General features: G+C 40.7%; 1 protein-coding gene across 3 annotated transcripts; it reads left to right on the forward strand.

Moving 5' to 3' along the window:
- Nucleotides 1–10621: 10621 nt before the first annotated feature.
- Nucleotides 10622–15277, forward strand: LOC115537276 (peroxisomal succinyl-coenzyme A thioesterase-like). Of its 3 annotated transcripts, none has more exons than XM_030349058.1 (11): nucleotides 10622–10767; nucleotides 11115–11317; nucleotides 11490–11589; nucleotides 11788–11978; nucleotides 12077–12228; nucleotides 12364–12483; nucleotides 12564–12646; nucleotides 12837–12924; nucleotides 13004–13084; nucleotides 14072–14213; nucleotides 14382–15277. In XM_030349058.1, exons 2-11 carry the CDS (start codon nucleotides 11122–11124, stop codon nucleotides 14510–14512), a joined length of 1284 nt encoding a protein of 427 aa, XP_030204918.1. In that variant the 5' UTR covers nucleotides 10622–10767; nucleotides 11115–11121; the 3' UTR covers nucleotides 14513–15277. The 3 variants fall into 3 exon arrangements, with proteins under 3 accessions (XP_030204918.1, XP_030204919.1, XP_030204921.1); XM_030349059.1 differs by having other exon boundaries at nucleotides 12077–12213; XM_030349061.1 differs by having other exon boundaries at nucleotides 14072–15277.
- The last annotated feature ends 2704 nt before the right edge of the window (nucleotides 15278–17981 follow it).

Consider the following 17981-nt stretch of genomic DNA (forward strand, 5'->3'; position numbering starts at 1 on the left):
TACGATAAGTGCGCCGAGGTCCATGGGAACATCCACAAATGGTGACGCCATTATCGGAGGAGGGGCTAGGAAGCTGCGCACGCCGATATAAGTAGCCGATCTCCGGGTAGACTCGCTGAAAAGCTGCTCCCGACCAGGTTTGGTTGCGAGCGTAAGTCACCATGGTGATACAGCGACGCTTAAAGAGATCGACTTTCATTCTACAGCTAACCCAGGCTTTCAGCTCAACATACCTCGCTAACCCTCTAATCGAGCTTCGTAGTACAGGCCCCTGGATTGGGCTTCGCGGGTTTGTTTACCGGCGTTGCTATTGTTACCGGTCTTGCGTGTTCCAACGGTTTATTAGGTATCTAATAAATCGCTGTCTAATCAATACTTCATTCACTACCTCTTCCGTGGTCATTACAATATTATGAATAGACTGCTCTGTAATAAAAATAAATAATAATAATTATACCAGATACATTTTCAGTCGCACCGGTGCGCCCAAACAAAATATTTGGTCGCACTACCCTGAATTCTAGGTGCATGTGCGCCCAAATTAGGCGCACTCTGGAGCCCTGGTATGTGTTACCTGGGGCTAATTACACACACACACGCACACTCACACGCACGCACACACACACTCAACCCACTCAACCCATTTGTCCTATATGACCATTTTGTTATTGTGTAACTAATTACAGCTGTTGGCTGGATACCGTTAACAGTGCAAATTTTAAGAAAGCCCTTAATTCTCTCGTGAAATGTGTGCTTGGAGTTTTCTTGATGTTGTGTGCTTATCAATAGACATTTTCACGATATGAATGAGGCTTCATTCTTATCGTGAAAATGTCAGTGGCTCAACGGGACAATACCTTATACTGGCGATCCTTAGGATGAGAGTTCTCTAATAGAGTATGCTGAACATGGCATTCTGCCATTGCCACTCATTTAGGAAACATTGAACATGAACAGCACCTGAAATTCAGGTGCTGTTCATGTTCAAAAAAGTGGGCGTGACCCGGACTTAGCCGTACCCGTTTTGGCCTCGTTTTCAGGACTCCTCCGTTGGGGTACTGAAAACGAGACGAGACGCCTGATAGGGTCCCGGGAAATTCTAGCTACACACCCCCTCCGTTGATTGGTCGACAGAATCATCAAATCCGGGTGACGCGGGGATAAAAACAAACAAACAGTAGCCTCGAGGTATTATTCTTTACAATTAACATGTCGCGTAAAACGCTTGCTTGGGCGAACAAGGAGGTGGAGACGTTCGTCTGCATTCTTGGGGAGGAAGACGTTGTTTACGATGTTTACGTAGCTGCCGCGGCGATCGACATCCGGCCTACCACAAAGGGTACTGTCGGCAGTGGAAACGCGACCTCAGAACGGAGCTGGGCTATACCGCCCCCTCCCTACCGCACCTTTGCGATCCGATCCGTTCCGCACCAGTGGAACGGATGGAAACGCGGCATAATAAGTGACAGTTACTCAGATACTACTGAGGAATTACTGGTGAACAGACTAGGGGATACTGTATTAATTAATCATTCTGTGAATTAGCAAACTGACCAATTTATTATGAAAGCAACTGTATTTTCCTGGGATTTCACAATTATTTAATTATTAATAAGTTATTAATGAACAGGGCACCGACGGGTTGATTGTCATATTTTTATAAAGATATTCACAATCCATGCATTGATATTCACATTTAAGGTTTGTTATGTGGCGGTAGTAATTTTAAAAGTTTTTGCATTACTAATGTTAAAATCTTAAAAGCAATTGTCCACCGCTGCAGGGCACGCTTTAAACCTGCCGCCCTTGGTTTCAAGCGCTTTGGAGGGCTGGCTTGGGTCCCAAACTGGATCGACTGGTAGAGCTCGATCGGACCGATGGTGAGTTGTTACTCATTCACGAACCATTCGTTCACCAGTAGTGAAGCTTTTCTAATCATTCGTTCACCATTCGTTTACCAGTAGTGAAGCTTTTTGTGTTCCTTTATGTAAAGTCATGCATCATACTGAGTTGTTACTGTCGCAAACCATTTGTTCACTAGTAGTTTTGCTTTTTGAATCATTCGTTCACCAGTAGTTATGCTTTTTGAATCATTTGTTCACCAGTAGTGAAGCTTTTTGAACCACTCGTTCACCAGTAGTTAAGCTTTTTGAACCATTCGTTAACCAGTCGTTAACCAGTTTGCATTTGCTTTTGTTCGCTGAATGGTGAAAAAAAAATTAAATGTTGGCACAGCTTTTCAGTCATTTGTGGTCTTATCATAACCCCTAAAAGTACACATCATACAATAAATTACAATACATGAGTTCACAACTGCAAGCGTATATAGAATAATATTTGTATTATTGAAAACAATTAGCTGAACATTAAAGGGTCCCGTCCTGAACTCCTCATAGGAGTTCATTATGACTATCGGTTCCTGAGTAAAATAGACTGCTTTTGATCCCATCCAGTTTGTAAAGGTGAGTAAAATGACGCGATAAACAGACCCTCCAGGATTTCGCGATGTTGCGATTTGCAACTTAAACGCAACATCAACCAATCACCGTGAATTGAGGGCGGTGTCGCAATTTTAACCAACCACCGCAACTTTCCCGCAAATTTGACCAATCAGTGGCGTCGTCTTGAACTGACGTCGACAAACTACCTTCCGCCTTTCTTCCTTGTTTACTACTTTAAGCGATTCAAGCATTCATGCAGCATGTGCGCGTCCAACGTTTCACACTTGCCAACGAAAATAACTGCGAAAGATCGCGAAAAGGGGTCAGCTTAGCTCAGGAGGTAGAGCAGGTGTCTTGACGCTGTGAGAGCGCATGACGCTCTCACAGCGTCATGCGCATGCGCGAGGAGTGAGAGACAGCGTGAACGCCAAGCTCCGCAAAAAGTTTGAATATAGAATAATATTTGTATCATTGAAAACAATTAGCTGAACATTAAAGGTTCCCGTCCTGAACTCCTCATAGGAGTTCATTATGACTATCTGTTCCTTTTGAGTAAAATAGACTGCTTTTGATCCATCCAGTCTGTTAAGGTGAGTAAAATTACGCGATAAACAGACCCTCCAGGATTTCATTTTCAATATGTGTCACCATTACTAATCTTATTGTTTTGTATGCTATTCTCACTTTGATTACAAATGTATAAGTCATCAATATTTGCATGAAATGCGAAATAAGGTACATTAGCCCGGTAGATGCAGGGGCCCCCAAATTACTGTTCGCCTGGAGCCCCCAAAGGGCTTGGATCGCCACTAGTTCCAAGGGTGGGACTGGTGTTCCCGCCAGGTAACGCTGCGTTTTCTCTACAACAGAGAAAATGCAGGGATATCAATATGAGTAGTTGTAACTGGAGAGACGGTGAAAGAGAGAGATGCTGACCATCATGGGAGAGAAGGTGAAGCCATCGCATTTAATGCAGAAGTGGAAAGATGGTGCGATCTACAAGAAAGTACCAGAGGAACTTCCCTTAGGAGGATTTTGTCGGGAAAAAAACCTGAATATGTTGGCGTTTTTTTTGCACTAGTAAATAGTAAATCACGTTTGTGGCCTACACACTTAGATGTATACTCATTCTTGCATGAAAGTGTCTTGAAACATGAAGAAAATAAAACATTATGCAAATTATTCTAAAGAGGTCTACACTCCGTGCGTAGCCCAGCCTTCTCCAGTGAACCAAGAAGGCATGCTCCTTTGACGAAGGGGGATCTTACCCCCTCGGATTTTACACGGGCAAGATTGTGAAATTGGCCGCGTAAAAGGCCTAGAGTCAGGTTTAAGCATCTCGGACCCTTGCAGTATAATGCAGAGTGAGGTGCATTTCACGTAAAACGTCAATGATTGTAACGTTCATACTCAACGACTGTAAAAGGAAGATCACGAATGGGTCGCAGCCATGGAGATGAAACGGCCTCCCTCCTAACGTTTAGTCCGAAACTGTTCATTTACATTTTTCAGTGTTCATATCCGAGCTTAAACGGATGGTTCTGCTACACTTAAATTGGGTGTTGAATGACTAAAAACTGGTTCTCTCCACTGGGCTACTGTAGAAACATGGCCCTCCCCCGTTGTACAAATAGAGGGCTCATTCCAAGGTAACGAAAAAACAATTGTTATTTTCATTTCCACACACTACTATGGATACTTAGGAGTATCTTACTCCAATTCTGCCAAGACCCTTCCGCACGATGCCACTTACTTGTACACACTACACCTTGAATAATTTTGCTTTTGCTCATATTTAAAAGCCTTTCTTTTTTTTGCTATTATTTGCTATTTAACGATATATATAATATTTAAACAAATGTAAGGAAAACAACAGTTCACATCCTCTGAAAATGGCAATAATAATGGTTAATAGGCAAGGGAACTTTATTCATAACACTTTACATGCACAAGGCAGACTCCAAGTGTTTCACATAGAAACATCGTCATAAAAAAAATGTTTTTTTATTTTGTTTTTTTTTAACCTTTATTTAACCAGGAAAACATCTTATTTAGATTAAAAATCTCTTCTTCAAAAGAGTCCTGGCCAAGACAGGCAGCAGCACAGATTTAGTAACAGACAATCATTTAAAAACAACAGAGAACATACAAATAGAGCCACAGTTAAAACATCATCAAACAAAGCATGTACAGACAGAAGAGCCAGCTTCAACATCATTAAGTAATGCCATAAACATGTTTATAGAAACCAGCTCCTTAAGTTCCAGCGCATTTTGCAGCTGGTTCCATGAAAAAGGAGCAGCATAACTAAATGCCCTTTTTCCCCTCAGAGCGGAGCTGGTGCTTTCCTGTGCTTTTCTGAATGACATACTTCTGCAGGTATGGTGGAAGAACACTGAGGATAGTTTTTATAAATTAAGATATGCCAATGATGGAGTCTGAGGGTGGACAGGGCAAACCATCCAACTCGAGCATACAAAGAGCAGTGGTGCGTGAGGGTTTTAAAATTAGTAACAAATCTCAGTGCTCCGTGATAGACCGTGTTCAAAGACTGTAGGCATTTTGAAGATGCATTCATATATAAAACATCACCATAATCCAACACAGACAAAAAGGTTGCAGCAACAAGTCTTTTTTTGGCTTCAAAAGAAAAACAAGATTTGTTTTTTCAAAAGCTGCTGGATATGAGGTTTAAAAGAGAGAGCATCATCAATTATAATTCCCAGATATTTATATTGAGACACAGATTCAATGACAGAGCCCTGCAAAGTGGTGATAGGAGGAAGGTCAGAGGGCTTTGATTTAGCTTTTGTGAACAGCATGAGCTTTGTCTTTTCAGCATTTAAAACAAGTTTTAAATCATACAGGTTACGTTGCACAGTGCTGAAAGCAATTTGGAGCTTACAGAGAGCCTGATTTGGGGTAGACGCAGAGCAATATATCACAGTGTAATCTGCATAAAAGTGAAAATTTGTGTTTGGTCTTTACAATCGAGACAATTGATGTAAATAATAAATAATAAAGGTCCTAGAACCGATCCCTGTGGCACACCCTTGGATACATTCAGAGAGCTAGAAGTAATACCTTCTGCTCGCACACACTGAGATCTGTCTGATAGATAGTTTTTAAACCAACCGACAACTTGATCAGACAAACCGATGCTGCAGAGTCTTTCTAATAATAAGGCATGATCCACCGTATCGAAAGCCTTTGATAGACCAACAAAAAGGGCTGCACAATGTTGCTTGTTATCTAAAAATTCTATAAAATCATTTACCACTTTTAAAGCAGCTGCTGACGTACTATGTTGTTTCCTAAAACCAGATTGAAATTCAGATAAAATACTGTTTGTTGATAAAAAAAGTCCTTCAGTTGTTGGCTTTCAATGGACTCCAATACCTTATTCAAAACACAGTTTGGAAATGGGCCTATAGTTGTTTAGCACATTGGGGTCCCCCCCTTTTAACAGTGGGAGAACAAAGGCAGATTTCCAAATAAGGGGAATTTCGTTTGTCTCCAGGGATAAATTAAAAAGATAAGTCAAAGGTGATGCAATAAAATCAGCAGCTAACTTTAGAAAGTAGGTTTAAAAATGCTCTGGACCTGCTGATTTTTTTGTGTCTAATCATTTCAGGGCCTTATGGACCTCTGAATGTGTAACAGCGCCAAAAGTAAAAGCTTGTCCCTCAAAACAACAACTACAAACAGAGCAAGCAGAGGAGCCTTGAGCTGTGTTTTCAGAGTTAAAAAGTGAACCAGCGGCAATAAAATGCTCACTAAAACAGCCAAGCATGTCAGCCTTTTCATAAATTTGGGTAGAGTCTTTGACAATGCATGGAGGTAGCTCAATACCATTTTTATTTCCAGTTATTGATTTAATGGTTTTCCAGAATTTCAACGGATTGTTTAGGTTATTTGACGTTTCAGTAAGGAAATGATCAGCTTTGGCTTTTCTAATTGCCACTGTGCTTGCATTTCGCAGCTGCCTAAAGAGCAACCAGTCTGATCCAAGACCAGTACCCCTGGCCTTAGACCATGCCACATTGCGCTCATGGAGTAAATTGGATAACTCTGGCGTGAACCATGCATTATCCCTGCCCTTTATTCTATACTTCCTAAAAGGAGCGTGCTTGTTAACAATTTCAATAAAACCATCATAAAAGAATTTCCAGGCATTTTCAACATCAGAAATGACATTAATTTTCTCCCAGTCAAATAGAAACAGGTCATGAAAAAATGCTTGCTCCACAAAATGCTTCGTGTCCCGCTTTATGATGACACACGGTTTAGTTTTAGGAACTTTTGTATTTCTTACAGTTGCAATGACACAGTGATCACTGATGTCATTGGCAAAAACAGAAGCAGCAGAATATTTATGAGGAACATTGGTTAAAATAAGATCAATTAAAGAGGATTTTTCCGGACATTTCATATTAGGTCTAGCAGGGCTGTCAACAATCTGAAATAAATTAAACAAATCACAAAAAGCTTTAAAATCGTCTGATGCTGGAAGCAGCCAGTTCCAGTTAAGGTCACCAATAAGGACAATTTCATTGAACTTCAACCCAGATAAAAGTTCCATTAACGATGGTAAGGTGCAGCTGATAGCTGAAGGTGCCTATAGCAGCCGACGACAGTGATGTGGAGAGTTTTTGAGATTTCCATGTCAAGAGCCAGAAGTTCAAATTGCTTACTTACTGATGTAGAGAGACGGATGTTTACATGAAACTTAGATTTGACATAGACTGCAACCCCTCCTCCCTTTTTGGGTCTGTCAGTCCTATACACATTATAGCCGTCAATGTTGATATCCTTGTTTAAAACTGCTTTGTTTAGCCAAGTTTCAGATATGACAATAACATCAGCATCAGTTGTATGTGCCCAGATACGAATCATATCCATCTTTGCAATCATACTGCGCACATTTAAATGGATGAAACCAGGTCCAGACCTTGTTTTGAATTCAGTAGGGGTGTTAAAAATAACAGCAGACTCAGCAGAGCCTGGGCCTGGGTTAGGTTGAACATTCCCAGAAATCAGCAGCAACAGAACAATTACACACCTATAATCAGACCTTATAGATTTGTTTGAAGGATCCTTTTTAATTTTTAAAAATAAAAAAAGTCACGAAGGCAACTGAGGGAATAGTAAAGTTGTCTTGTAAAGCCATCAGGCTGACCAGACGGGCCAGGTCCATAGATGCAGGGGGCAGAAGAGTCATAGCTGACAAACTAATGCCCAGTGGACTGCAAGAAGCGCATGTCCCCTGGCATGGTAAAACCGGAGTAATATTCACTGGAAGGGAGTTTTTGGTCCCGTGGGGGATTTCCCCGGTGCCGCTCCAAATTAATAGGAAAAAGGCAGCCACGAGCAGCGACATTGTATGTTGAGGTCCTAAAAACACGAGGAGAAAAGCAGCCAGACTATTTCACTTCAATAAACGACGCCACACATTAGTGCAGGGAGAGTCCTCCAGGAATCCGTTCCGTGGTTTCCCAACCACCCGATCAACTGAGGGCAGAACGTGTCGTGTCGTCAGACGTAAACAGGAAATCAATCCGGTACATCGCTCCGAACAAAGTTAATAAACTGTAATAATAAAATGGATAAGTCAATACAAACAAAGGGAAAGTAAAAAAATGCATTGTAGAAAGTGTTAGGATTTAGCAGAAAGCTAAAGCAAACAAAAGTCTTCAGTCTTGTTTTAAAAGCGGTCCGAGTTGGGGCAAGTCTTAAATCCTCAGGGAGTTTATCCCAGCTATTTATTGCACAGCAACAAATAGCTTGTTTTGTAACAAATTTTGTAACTGAATCGATGTGACTGTTGAAATGTAGATCTGAATCCATGGTTACCCCTAGATTTCTGGCTTTGAGGTTTTCAGGAACCGAGTTTGTCCTAATTTAGTTGAAGGAAATGTTGATACATCCAGTTTTTGATTTGCTCGATGCACTGGCACAGCAGATCCATGGGCGGATAGTAATTTGGTGGCAGCGCTACATAGATTTGAGTGTCATTAGCATAGCAATGATGGTCAATATTGTTATTTTGCATGATTTTCCCTAGTGGGAGCATGTCGATTTTGAATAAAGAGGGTCCTGAGATCGAACCTTGTGGGACTCCACATGTCACGGTGGTTGGTTTTGATACAAAGTCCCCAATGGAAACAAAGCAGTTCCTATCTTTTAGGTAGGACCTAGACCAATCTAAGACTGTGCCTGAAAGCCCAACCCAGTTTTCTGATCATAAGTATTTTATGTTGTACACTGTTGAATGGAGCACTGATTTCTAGCAGCATGAGTATTGATTCTATGTTAATAAATAGTTTATAACTTTAATAAGGGCGGTCTTGGTGCTGTGAAAAGGTCGGAATCCTGATTGGAAGGTGTCATAGCAACCAGTTGATGCCAGGAAGTGATTAAGTTGTTGGAGGAAAACTTTCTAAATTTTACTCAATTTTATGAAAGATAGATTTGATATTGCTCTGTAGTTGTTAATAATAGAGTCATCTAGGCTCCGCTTTTTTAAAAGGGGTTTATTAACTGCTGTTTTCAAGGCTTTTAGGATATTCCCTGATTGGAGAGTTGTTAACTATTTGCAATCTGTCTATTGCTAGGCAGTCAAAAACATTCTTAAAGAGATTGGTAGGTAAATTATCAAAGCAACAGATAAAGATATGTAATGTCTCTGAAAAAATGAAATCCACACATTTTATATTAAGGCGAGGCATCAACATGTGTGTGGACTGTGACTCAAGTTCCTTGGCGCAATGTTTGACTTGAGCGGGACCAACTTTGGAACTGTTGAATGTTGTAACTGCTCAAGTAAGAGGAAGTCAATAGACCAAACAACATGGCTGCCAGAGTCCCAAAATGGTCCAAACAAATTTGAGGGGGCAAAAGGGTGGGATTAACTTATGCCAATCATCAAACTTGGTGTAGTTAAAGGCACATGGGGGCAAGATTGCTCCCAATTGTATCCAGATCTTGCAACAGGAGGCCCTAAAACATGAAGAGAAAATGCTAACTTTGGACAGTGATATTTTCTGAACCATGATAGCTAATTCAGCAATAAAACCATGCTATTCTGTAAAGTAAAATCATATCATCTTCAGTCTAGGCCAGGGGTCGGCAACCTGCGGCTCCGGAGCCGCATGCGGCTCTTTAGCCCCTCAGCCGTGGCTCCCTGCAGTTTTCTTAAAAAAAAAAAATAATAATAATAATAATTATATATATATTTTGATATATATCGTCAACTAAACGAGAGGTCGCAATGGATGCGCAATTGCGCTACCGTGAGGGGGGGAGTGAATGACAAAGCTTCGTTGATTTGCAGTTGGCTAATCCCAGTAGGAGTTAAATCTTTAACTGGCATCTGGCATCAGGAAGTAGCCTAGATGCTGCCATTGGCAGGAGGCGGGACATGCCAGTGAGCCGCCAATCAGCAGCATCCACCGTTGACAGCCAATTGCACGAACGAATACTGAGCGAGAAGGGTTTACAGCATTAAAGTTCTTGTGTTGAATATTAAAGTTTCAGTACGTTATATTTTGATAATAAAGGTCCTTACAGTTTTTTCATTACTTGACTATTGTATCGCTATGCTATGCTATCTATTCCTTGTTTACATTGCTGGCCATGACCGATCACGTAGAACGTCAACGGTTGACGCTGCTGACTGGCTACTGTAGTCTACTGTACTGTAGGCTACTCCCTGATGCCACATGACAGCTAAAGATTTATGTTATTTTTTTACAGAGTGTCACAAAAAATGTCTGTGCGGTGCGCAGCGTTAGCGTCTCCGGAGGGGGGAGGGGGTGAATTAAAAAGTTTGCGGCTCCAAAAAAAAATTTTTTGCGGAAGATGGGCCAAAATGGCTCTTTTGATACAAAAGGTTGCAGACCCCTGGTCTAGGCCAATGAAAGGGGGAACAGAGGTCAGACATTTTCCGATCTCAATCCAACCATTGAATGTTCTGTTCTATCTGTCTGAACATCAAACAATGCATAACTCTTATTTGTGTTTCTTTCGTGTTTATTTGAGTCCTGTGTTTACACACCTTGAGGTATTGGATCAATACAAACAAAGAATTAAACACACAAAAGATTGAAACATCATTGAAGACAAATACTGTGTGCACACTAGTAACCGTCCCTAAGCTCACCCTCAGGACATGGCGGCCTGTCCAGGAACTGTTAAGTGGGCTCATGAAGGCGTAGGCTATAAATGTGTCCTCAGATGATCACTGACCAGTCACAGTTTAGACTCTTCGCACATAGTGGATTTCATCTTTGTGGAATAGATACATTCAAGGATTCGTGCATACCAGGTATAGTACATGCGTTTAACAATAGTACTTAGCATTGTGCAGCATCTTATCCCAGATAGCTTTGTTGAATACGGGGAACAATTGTTAGTGCTTGGCACTTGGTTCTATGAACATCTTTACTGTACAGACGGAGATATATTGTTTATCTTTCTCTTGACAAATGTACTCATCGTAAGTCACTTTGGATAAAAGCATCTGCTAAATGCAAATGAAGAACATCATCTATGAAACGGCTTGTGTTATTGTAGAACCTAAAAACAACAAATTAGTGTTCCATTTGTATTCCAAATGTTTATACAATAATTTATTTGGACTGATAATTTTGACTTTTCTTTTCTACTTCACAGATTATGAATGATGGCTGAGGCTGTCCACCCAATTCTCTCCGTTTGTCCCTCACGAGCACTCTCTACCGAGAAGTTCCGGGTGCTGGTGGAGAATCTGCCTCCTGGTCTCTCAGTCACTTTGCACTCTCTTCACTGCTCTGAGATGAAGGATTATTGGGAGGCGTTCGGACACTATGTCGCTGATAATAATGGGACTGTCGATGGTAGATATTGTTCTGATGGCTATTTGACCTCAAGCATTACTTCAATTCAAATGCAGGGCTTACTGCCTGATGTTAAAATAATCAATGACGGTTCATTCATGTTCCCTCAACTAATGCACAACGATTGATGACATGTTTGCCATTCCAACTGGTATCTGGATTGACTCCACAGTTTCACAAGAGGCTAGTCTGGGGGGAACCTACACAGGAAAGGAGCCGATGGGTTTACTGTGGAGTATGATCCCTGTGCCAGGATCTAAAGAGCATGCAATGTAAGGTTCTACTTCCTCAGGCCTGATGAGGGTCAAAGCGTAACTCTGTGATGGTACCCCTTGACACTTACGTTCTTTGACCTTCTCTCGTGATAATGGGGACAGGGTGGTTTTTCTTCATACATTTAAAACATGTTGAAATACATTGCGAGCAAGGCAGGATTCGTTTGAACACACGATTGTCCTTCTGTTCCTCAGTTTGTTCAAGGTTTACGTGGAGACACCACAGGAGGTGCTCATCTCTGTGTTTCAGGGCCACCTCTCTGAAGGCTTCAGGCAGAAGCCTCCCCTGGCCTCAGTGGTGGCCGAGAGGTGGTTCATGGCACCGGGGCTGAAGACTATCAGAGTGCGAGAGAAGGAGATTGAGGGCATCCTCTACATCCCTCCGGGTATGTTTCAATAGCCTCTCCCCCCCCTGGTTCTGTGCAATCCTGAGGTGATTTTTTTAGCCAAACGTTCTCTGGATCTAAAATGCTGTACTCCTCAGGTCCTGGACCCTTTCCGGGAGTGCTTGATGTATCGGGCTTTGGAGGTGATGTGACGGCTTACCGTCCCGCAATGTTCGCGGCTCAAGGTTTTGTAGCCTTTGGGGTCAACTACAGCATTCCTGGAAGACAATTCACGGTGGACTATTTTCTGGTCTGTGATGTTTTCGTCCGTCCCCAACTTGTTTCTGTCGATGGCTGTACTTTTTCTCGGTCTTGTGCAGCTGTTGATCAGTGGATTTGTTAGGTGATCTAATGGGAGTGTTCTGGGTCATCTTTGTCCGTACAGAGGGCGTTTGAGTTCCTCCAGGAGCATCCGCTGGTGATCAGCAACAGAGTTGGACTCATTGGCATGTCTCTGGGTGCAATCGTGGTTCTCAATATGGCATGCCGTACCGAAGCTATCAGTGTAAGTATTTCCACGAACAAGGCGGATATGCAGTGTCTTCTTTCAACTGTACGATGTGTATTAACCATTTTGTGTTCCAGCCTCGCTGCTGTGTCTCTGTCAATGGCAGCCACTTATTGATGGAAGAGTCGGTCGATAAAATGTTGAATAATTTCTTTAAACTGTAAGTCTCGATTTAAATGTTGATTGTTGATTGATCGAAATTGATTGCTATCAAATGCCATAGAAATTCCAACGGCAAAACAGGATAAAATTATGCTTTTCTGGATTGCTTCAATAGTCGACTACATCCCTGATACAAATATGGATAATGCTTCATTGGAATCACATGATTAAATAACTTTTTCCATCAGGAAGGAACACACCATTCGGCGAAATGAGCAAAATCATGTAATAATGCGCGGTTTGCCACTACCTATCCCAAATGAACCAACTATAAATGTAGGTACATGCATAACATGCACATGCACGCACGCACACAAAATGCATTCAATAATATTGTTTGTCATATCTTTGCTAGATGGAAAATATAAATTGTCCATTGTTGCTGGTTGTTGGGGAAGACGATCTTAATTTCCCATCTACAGAATGTGCTGAGTTGGTAAGTGGACAAACTAGAGTCTTAATTTATTAAACAGGAAGTCTAATCGAGATCAAGATCTGGTTCAAGAGAGACCTGTATACAAATAAACACATATACACAAGTTTGACAAGACGAGCACAACTGTATATACAAACCGTGTATCCAAAGTTAATTAGAAATGGATGAGCAGAAAGTTACAAACATCGTACAGAGTAGCTGACCCTAAGTAAATGATTTGGTGAGAGGGACTAAGTCAGGGTTTCTTTTTTTTTTTTTCTTTTTTTTTATACGTTATTGTAGGATCATGAGTTATTTTTACATTGACATCTTCCTACAAACATTTTTTTTTTTTATTTTTTTTTTTAATATATATATTTATTTAAATGTAAACAATATAAATAAATGGATAAGTGACAAAATAAAAATAAAAAATAGGTAAATAAATAGAAAAAATAAATAAATAAACAAAACAAATCAATACTACATATAAAAAAAGATAATAATAATAATAATAATGAGATAATAATAATAATAAAATAAAAACACATACAGTATATATATATACACAAGTTATCTCTTCCAGCTCTTCACGACTATCTTCAGAATATTAATAATAATAGTTTAATTATAATCCATATATGTTAACCATTTATTACATCGTTTCAAAAACTCAAACTCAGGGTTTCTAATGGTTCTCGTATGCTGCATACTACTTAAAACCTGATTTGCCCAGCTCCGTTTTTATAAGTGGTCCATCGAGATTTTAAACCTATAAAATCCTTCTACCTACACATAATTTATTGATAATTGATTAAAATCTAACCATCTGACTCTGTGTATTGTACTTACATTGTAGCTGGTAAGGGAAGCTTGCTGACAGACCACACACTGCGATATAAATGGTTTTAAACTGTTTTGTTTTTTGGGCTGGAACAAAACAGACATGTTTGTAAAAGATGCGGATTGGAACACAGGACTGAACAGAACCTCACATTTTCCTCATAGATGGCAAAGAGGATGCACACGGCAGGCAAAGAGCACCTGTTGACCATACTGAGTTATCCAGGTGCCGGACACATCATCCATTTGCCCAATAGCAACCTTATCCGGATCTCCCATTGGCGCTTTTCATTCTTCGACCAGCACGGTGAAAAATTGTTTAAAGTTCATTAAGAATGGTTAAAAATGTAGTTCTTAATTAGGGATTATTTGTAGTGTGTGTGTGTGTGTGTGTGTGTGTGTGTGTGTGTGTGTGTGTGTGCGTGTGTGTGTGTGTGTGTGTGTGTGTGTGTGTGTGTGTGTGTGTGTGTTGCAGAAATGATACTGTGGGGAGGACACCCAAAACCTCATGCATTTGCTGCGGAAGACAGTTGGGACAAGATCTTGGCCTTCCTCAAGCAACATCTGTACCCTGATCCTCAAAGTGTCCCCGATGCAGCGCTGTGAATGTACAGACAGCTGCCATGGCTTTTGGTGGCAGTGCGTCTGATCGAGACTATCAGGTTTTGCTGTGAATGTGTGATATTTCTTCTCCTAAAGTGTCCCATATCTCAGGGATGGGATGTGCAAAGTGTTCTTGTGCAGGGTGGGGATATGCTGGGCAAAGAACCTGAATGGCCAGTAGTCGTTTCACCTCCCACCCTCGGCCAATATACGCTGAGAGGGGAAACATTGAAATAGGCAATGAGTTAAACTATTTAAAAAGTCCCCAGGGAGACAATCGATCGGACAATAAATCCAACCAATGATTAGATCTATGGTGTAATATTTAGCTCCACCCCTTTCACAATCACAAACATAAATGCTGCAGGGTACTTCACAAACCTCAAATTATTCGATTATCATATCTAGACCAGTCTGTAGCCAAGTATAATCTGTAGTTTGGTATTTTTTTTATATATGCTATTGTGTGTAATTATATATATTTATATATAAATTTAAATGGTCCATTTATTTGTGAGGTGATGTCCCATAGGTGCATTCTTTATATGTATTTTATATTCTAGTTGATGGTTTTCTCTGTCCCTTGTCTCAGGTGTGGGGCACCACGGGGGAGTTGTCTATAAGGGTTTGGGTTTATTCTGTTTGGGGTGGACAGGGGAGTTATGTTGAACGCCATCGGGCATGGAGCCGACTACTGTGACCTCTGACGTGTTTCTGTATTATGATATTGTTCTATTTTTCCTTAATAAATGTTCATCGTGGACTGCGGTTTGGGGTGTTGGTGTTTTGTTTCCTGATTTCCCGCTCGGCGACAGACAAACCCGGGTGACGGCTCATTAATGTGATCGCCTCATTGGTCAGGTAGCTGTGTAACTTAAGAGGAAATTAAATGTATGTGTTACCTGGGGCTAATTACACACACACACACACGCACACGCACGCACACACACACTCAACCCACTCAACCCATTTGTCCTATATGACCATTTTGTTATTGTGTAACTAATTACAGCTATTGGCTGGATACCGTTAACAGTGCAAATTTTAAGAAAGCCCTTAATTCTCTTGTGCAATGTTTGCTTGGAGTTTTCTTGATGTTGTATGCTTATCAATAGACATTTTCACGATATGAATGAGGCTTCATTCTTATCGTGAAAATGTCAGTGGCTCAACGGGACAATACCTTGTACTGGCGATCCTTAGGTTGAGAGTTCGAATCTCTAATAGAGTATGCTGAACATGGCATTCTGCCATTAGCACTCATTTAAGAAACATTGAACAGCACCTGAAATTCATCAGGCAATCAACATTCCGGCTCATTAGTTTCCAAGAATCTGACCAAGACACAGTATGGCATTAAGGGGAACTTCTTCGTTAACCATTTTTCCTTCATAATTAACTCTTCTTCCGTCAGTGTTCTTGGCTACAAATGTTTAATTTCCCCAGAATTTCAAAGATTTTGCAGGTATTTGCTTTTAAGAAAGCCCTTAATTCACTTGTTAAATGTGTGCTTGGAGTTTTGTGGATGCTGTGTGCTTATCAATATACATTTTCACCATGTGAATGAGGCTACATTTCAGGTTTTATCAATGGCTAAATGGGATAATTCCTTGTACTGGTGAACCTTAGGTTGAGTGTGTGAATCCCGTTTAGAGCATTATGAACAAGCTGAACATGACATTCGGCCATTGCTCTGCAGTTCTCTCACCTGAAAGATTAGGCTCAGTATGGCATTAACAGGAATAACTTTCCTTCATAGCTATATGTCATATTTATATATCGGTGACACTTTACAATAAGGTACGCAAAAAACGTGGGTAGCTACTGTGGAAAGAATGAGTAACGAATGATGAACGACCGGGGCCCTAACTGGGGCCCTAAGTGACAGTTACTCAGTAACTACTGAGGAATTACTGGTAAACAGACTAGGGGATACTGTATTAATTAATCATTCTGTGAATTAGCAAACTGACCAATTTATTATGAAAGCAACTGTATTGTCCTGGGATTTCACAATTATCTAATTATTAATAAGTTATTAAATGAACAGGGCACAGACAGGTTGATTGTCATATTTTAATAAAGATATTCACAATCCATGCATTGATATTCACATTTAACGTTTATTATGTGGCGGTAGTAATGTTAAAAGTTTTTGCATTACTAATGTTGAAATCTTAAAAGCTATTGTCCACCGCTGCAGGGCACGCCTTAAACCTGCCGCGCTTGGTTTCGAGCGCTGTGGAGGGCTGGCTTGGGTCCCACTCTGGATCGACTGGTAGAGCTCAATTGGACCGATGGTGAGTTGTTACTCATTCACGAACCATTCGTTCACCAGTAGTGAAGCTTTTCTAATCATTCGTTCACCATTCGTTTACCAGTAGTGAAGCTTTTTGTGTTTCTTTATGTAAAGTCATGCATCATACTGAGTTGTTACTGTCCCAACAGTAACAATTTGTTCATTAGTAGTTAAGCTTTTTGAATCATTCGTTCACCAGCAGTTAAGCTTTTTGAACCATTCGTTAACCAGTAGTAAAGCTTTTCGAATCATTCGTTCACCAGTAGTTAAGCTTTTTGAATCATTCGTTCACCATTAGTTAATATTTTTGAACCATTCGTTAACCAGTAGTTAAGCTCTTTGAATCATAATACAGTATCCCCTAGTCTGTTTACCAGTAACTCCTGAGTAGTTACTGAATGACCGGAGCTTGGTCACTTGGGTGTTAGGGCCCCAGTTAGGGCCCTGAGGCCTGTTTCAGGTAGCTGGTTTAACATACTCTGAGTTTAATCCTGCGCTCTGAGTTGGTTGACTCAGAGTTCAGGGTTGAAAAGCAACTCTGGGTTTTCGGTTTCAGAACAGGTGATCAGCGTTGGGTTAATCAACTCTGAGTATGTTCACTCTGGGTTGAGGGCGTGCCTGTTGACTATGAAGAGCCATCATCAATGGATCTCTGATAACATGATCAAACATGGACCAAAAGCGTAGATCCACTTACTTTTCCCCCACGGAATTGGAAATTCTAATGAACGTGTATGCTGAGCAGTTACCCATTTTAATAAAAAAAAAGCAATACCGCCGCGGCAGCGAGAGCGCGAGAGAGAGCTTGGCAGGAAATAGCTGAACAAGTCAATGCGTGAGTCAAATAAAATAGTAAAATAAAATAAAATAAGAGGAAAGTTTAATATCTTCCACTTATTCAATATGTAAAGTGTGTGTGTGTGTGTGTGTGTGTGTGTGTGTGTGTGTGTGTGTGTGTGTGTGTGTGTGTGTGTGTGTGTGTGTGTGTCAATTTACGCAACCCCGAGTTGCCCCACGAGGACTTGGCAGCAAATGAAGTACAAAAATATAGTTTAAACAGGTAAACCAATGTTTAATTGAAATCAAATCAATTGTGCTGTTTTGCCTGCTCTACCTAATTTAACAGCTATGTTCAACATGTATTATATATTTGTATACTATATTTAAGCAGTA

The sequence above is a fragment of the Gadus morhua genome, chromosome 23 (genome assembly GCF_902167405.1).
Source record: "Gadus morhua chromosome 23, gadMor3.0, whole genome shotgun sequence".
NCBI classification, from domain to species: Eukaryota; Metazoa; Chordata; class Actinopteri; order Gadiformes; family Gadidae; genus Gadus; species Gadus morhua.

Coding starts and splice junctions, on each gene's coding strand:
- LOC115537276 (XM_030349058.1), top strand. CDS start 11,122: ATGATGGCTGAGGCTGTCCACCCAATTCTCTCCGTTTGTCCCTCACGA. Junction 12,229..12,363: donor TCACGGTGGACTATTTTCTG/GTCTGTGATGTT, acceptor TTGTCCGTACAG/AGGGCGTTTGAGTTCCTCCA. Junction 13,085..14,071: donor CTACAGAATGTGCTGAGTTG/GTAAGTGGACAA, acceptor TTTTCCTCATAG/ATGGCAAAGAGGATGCACAC.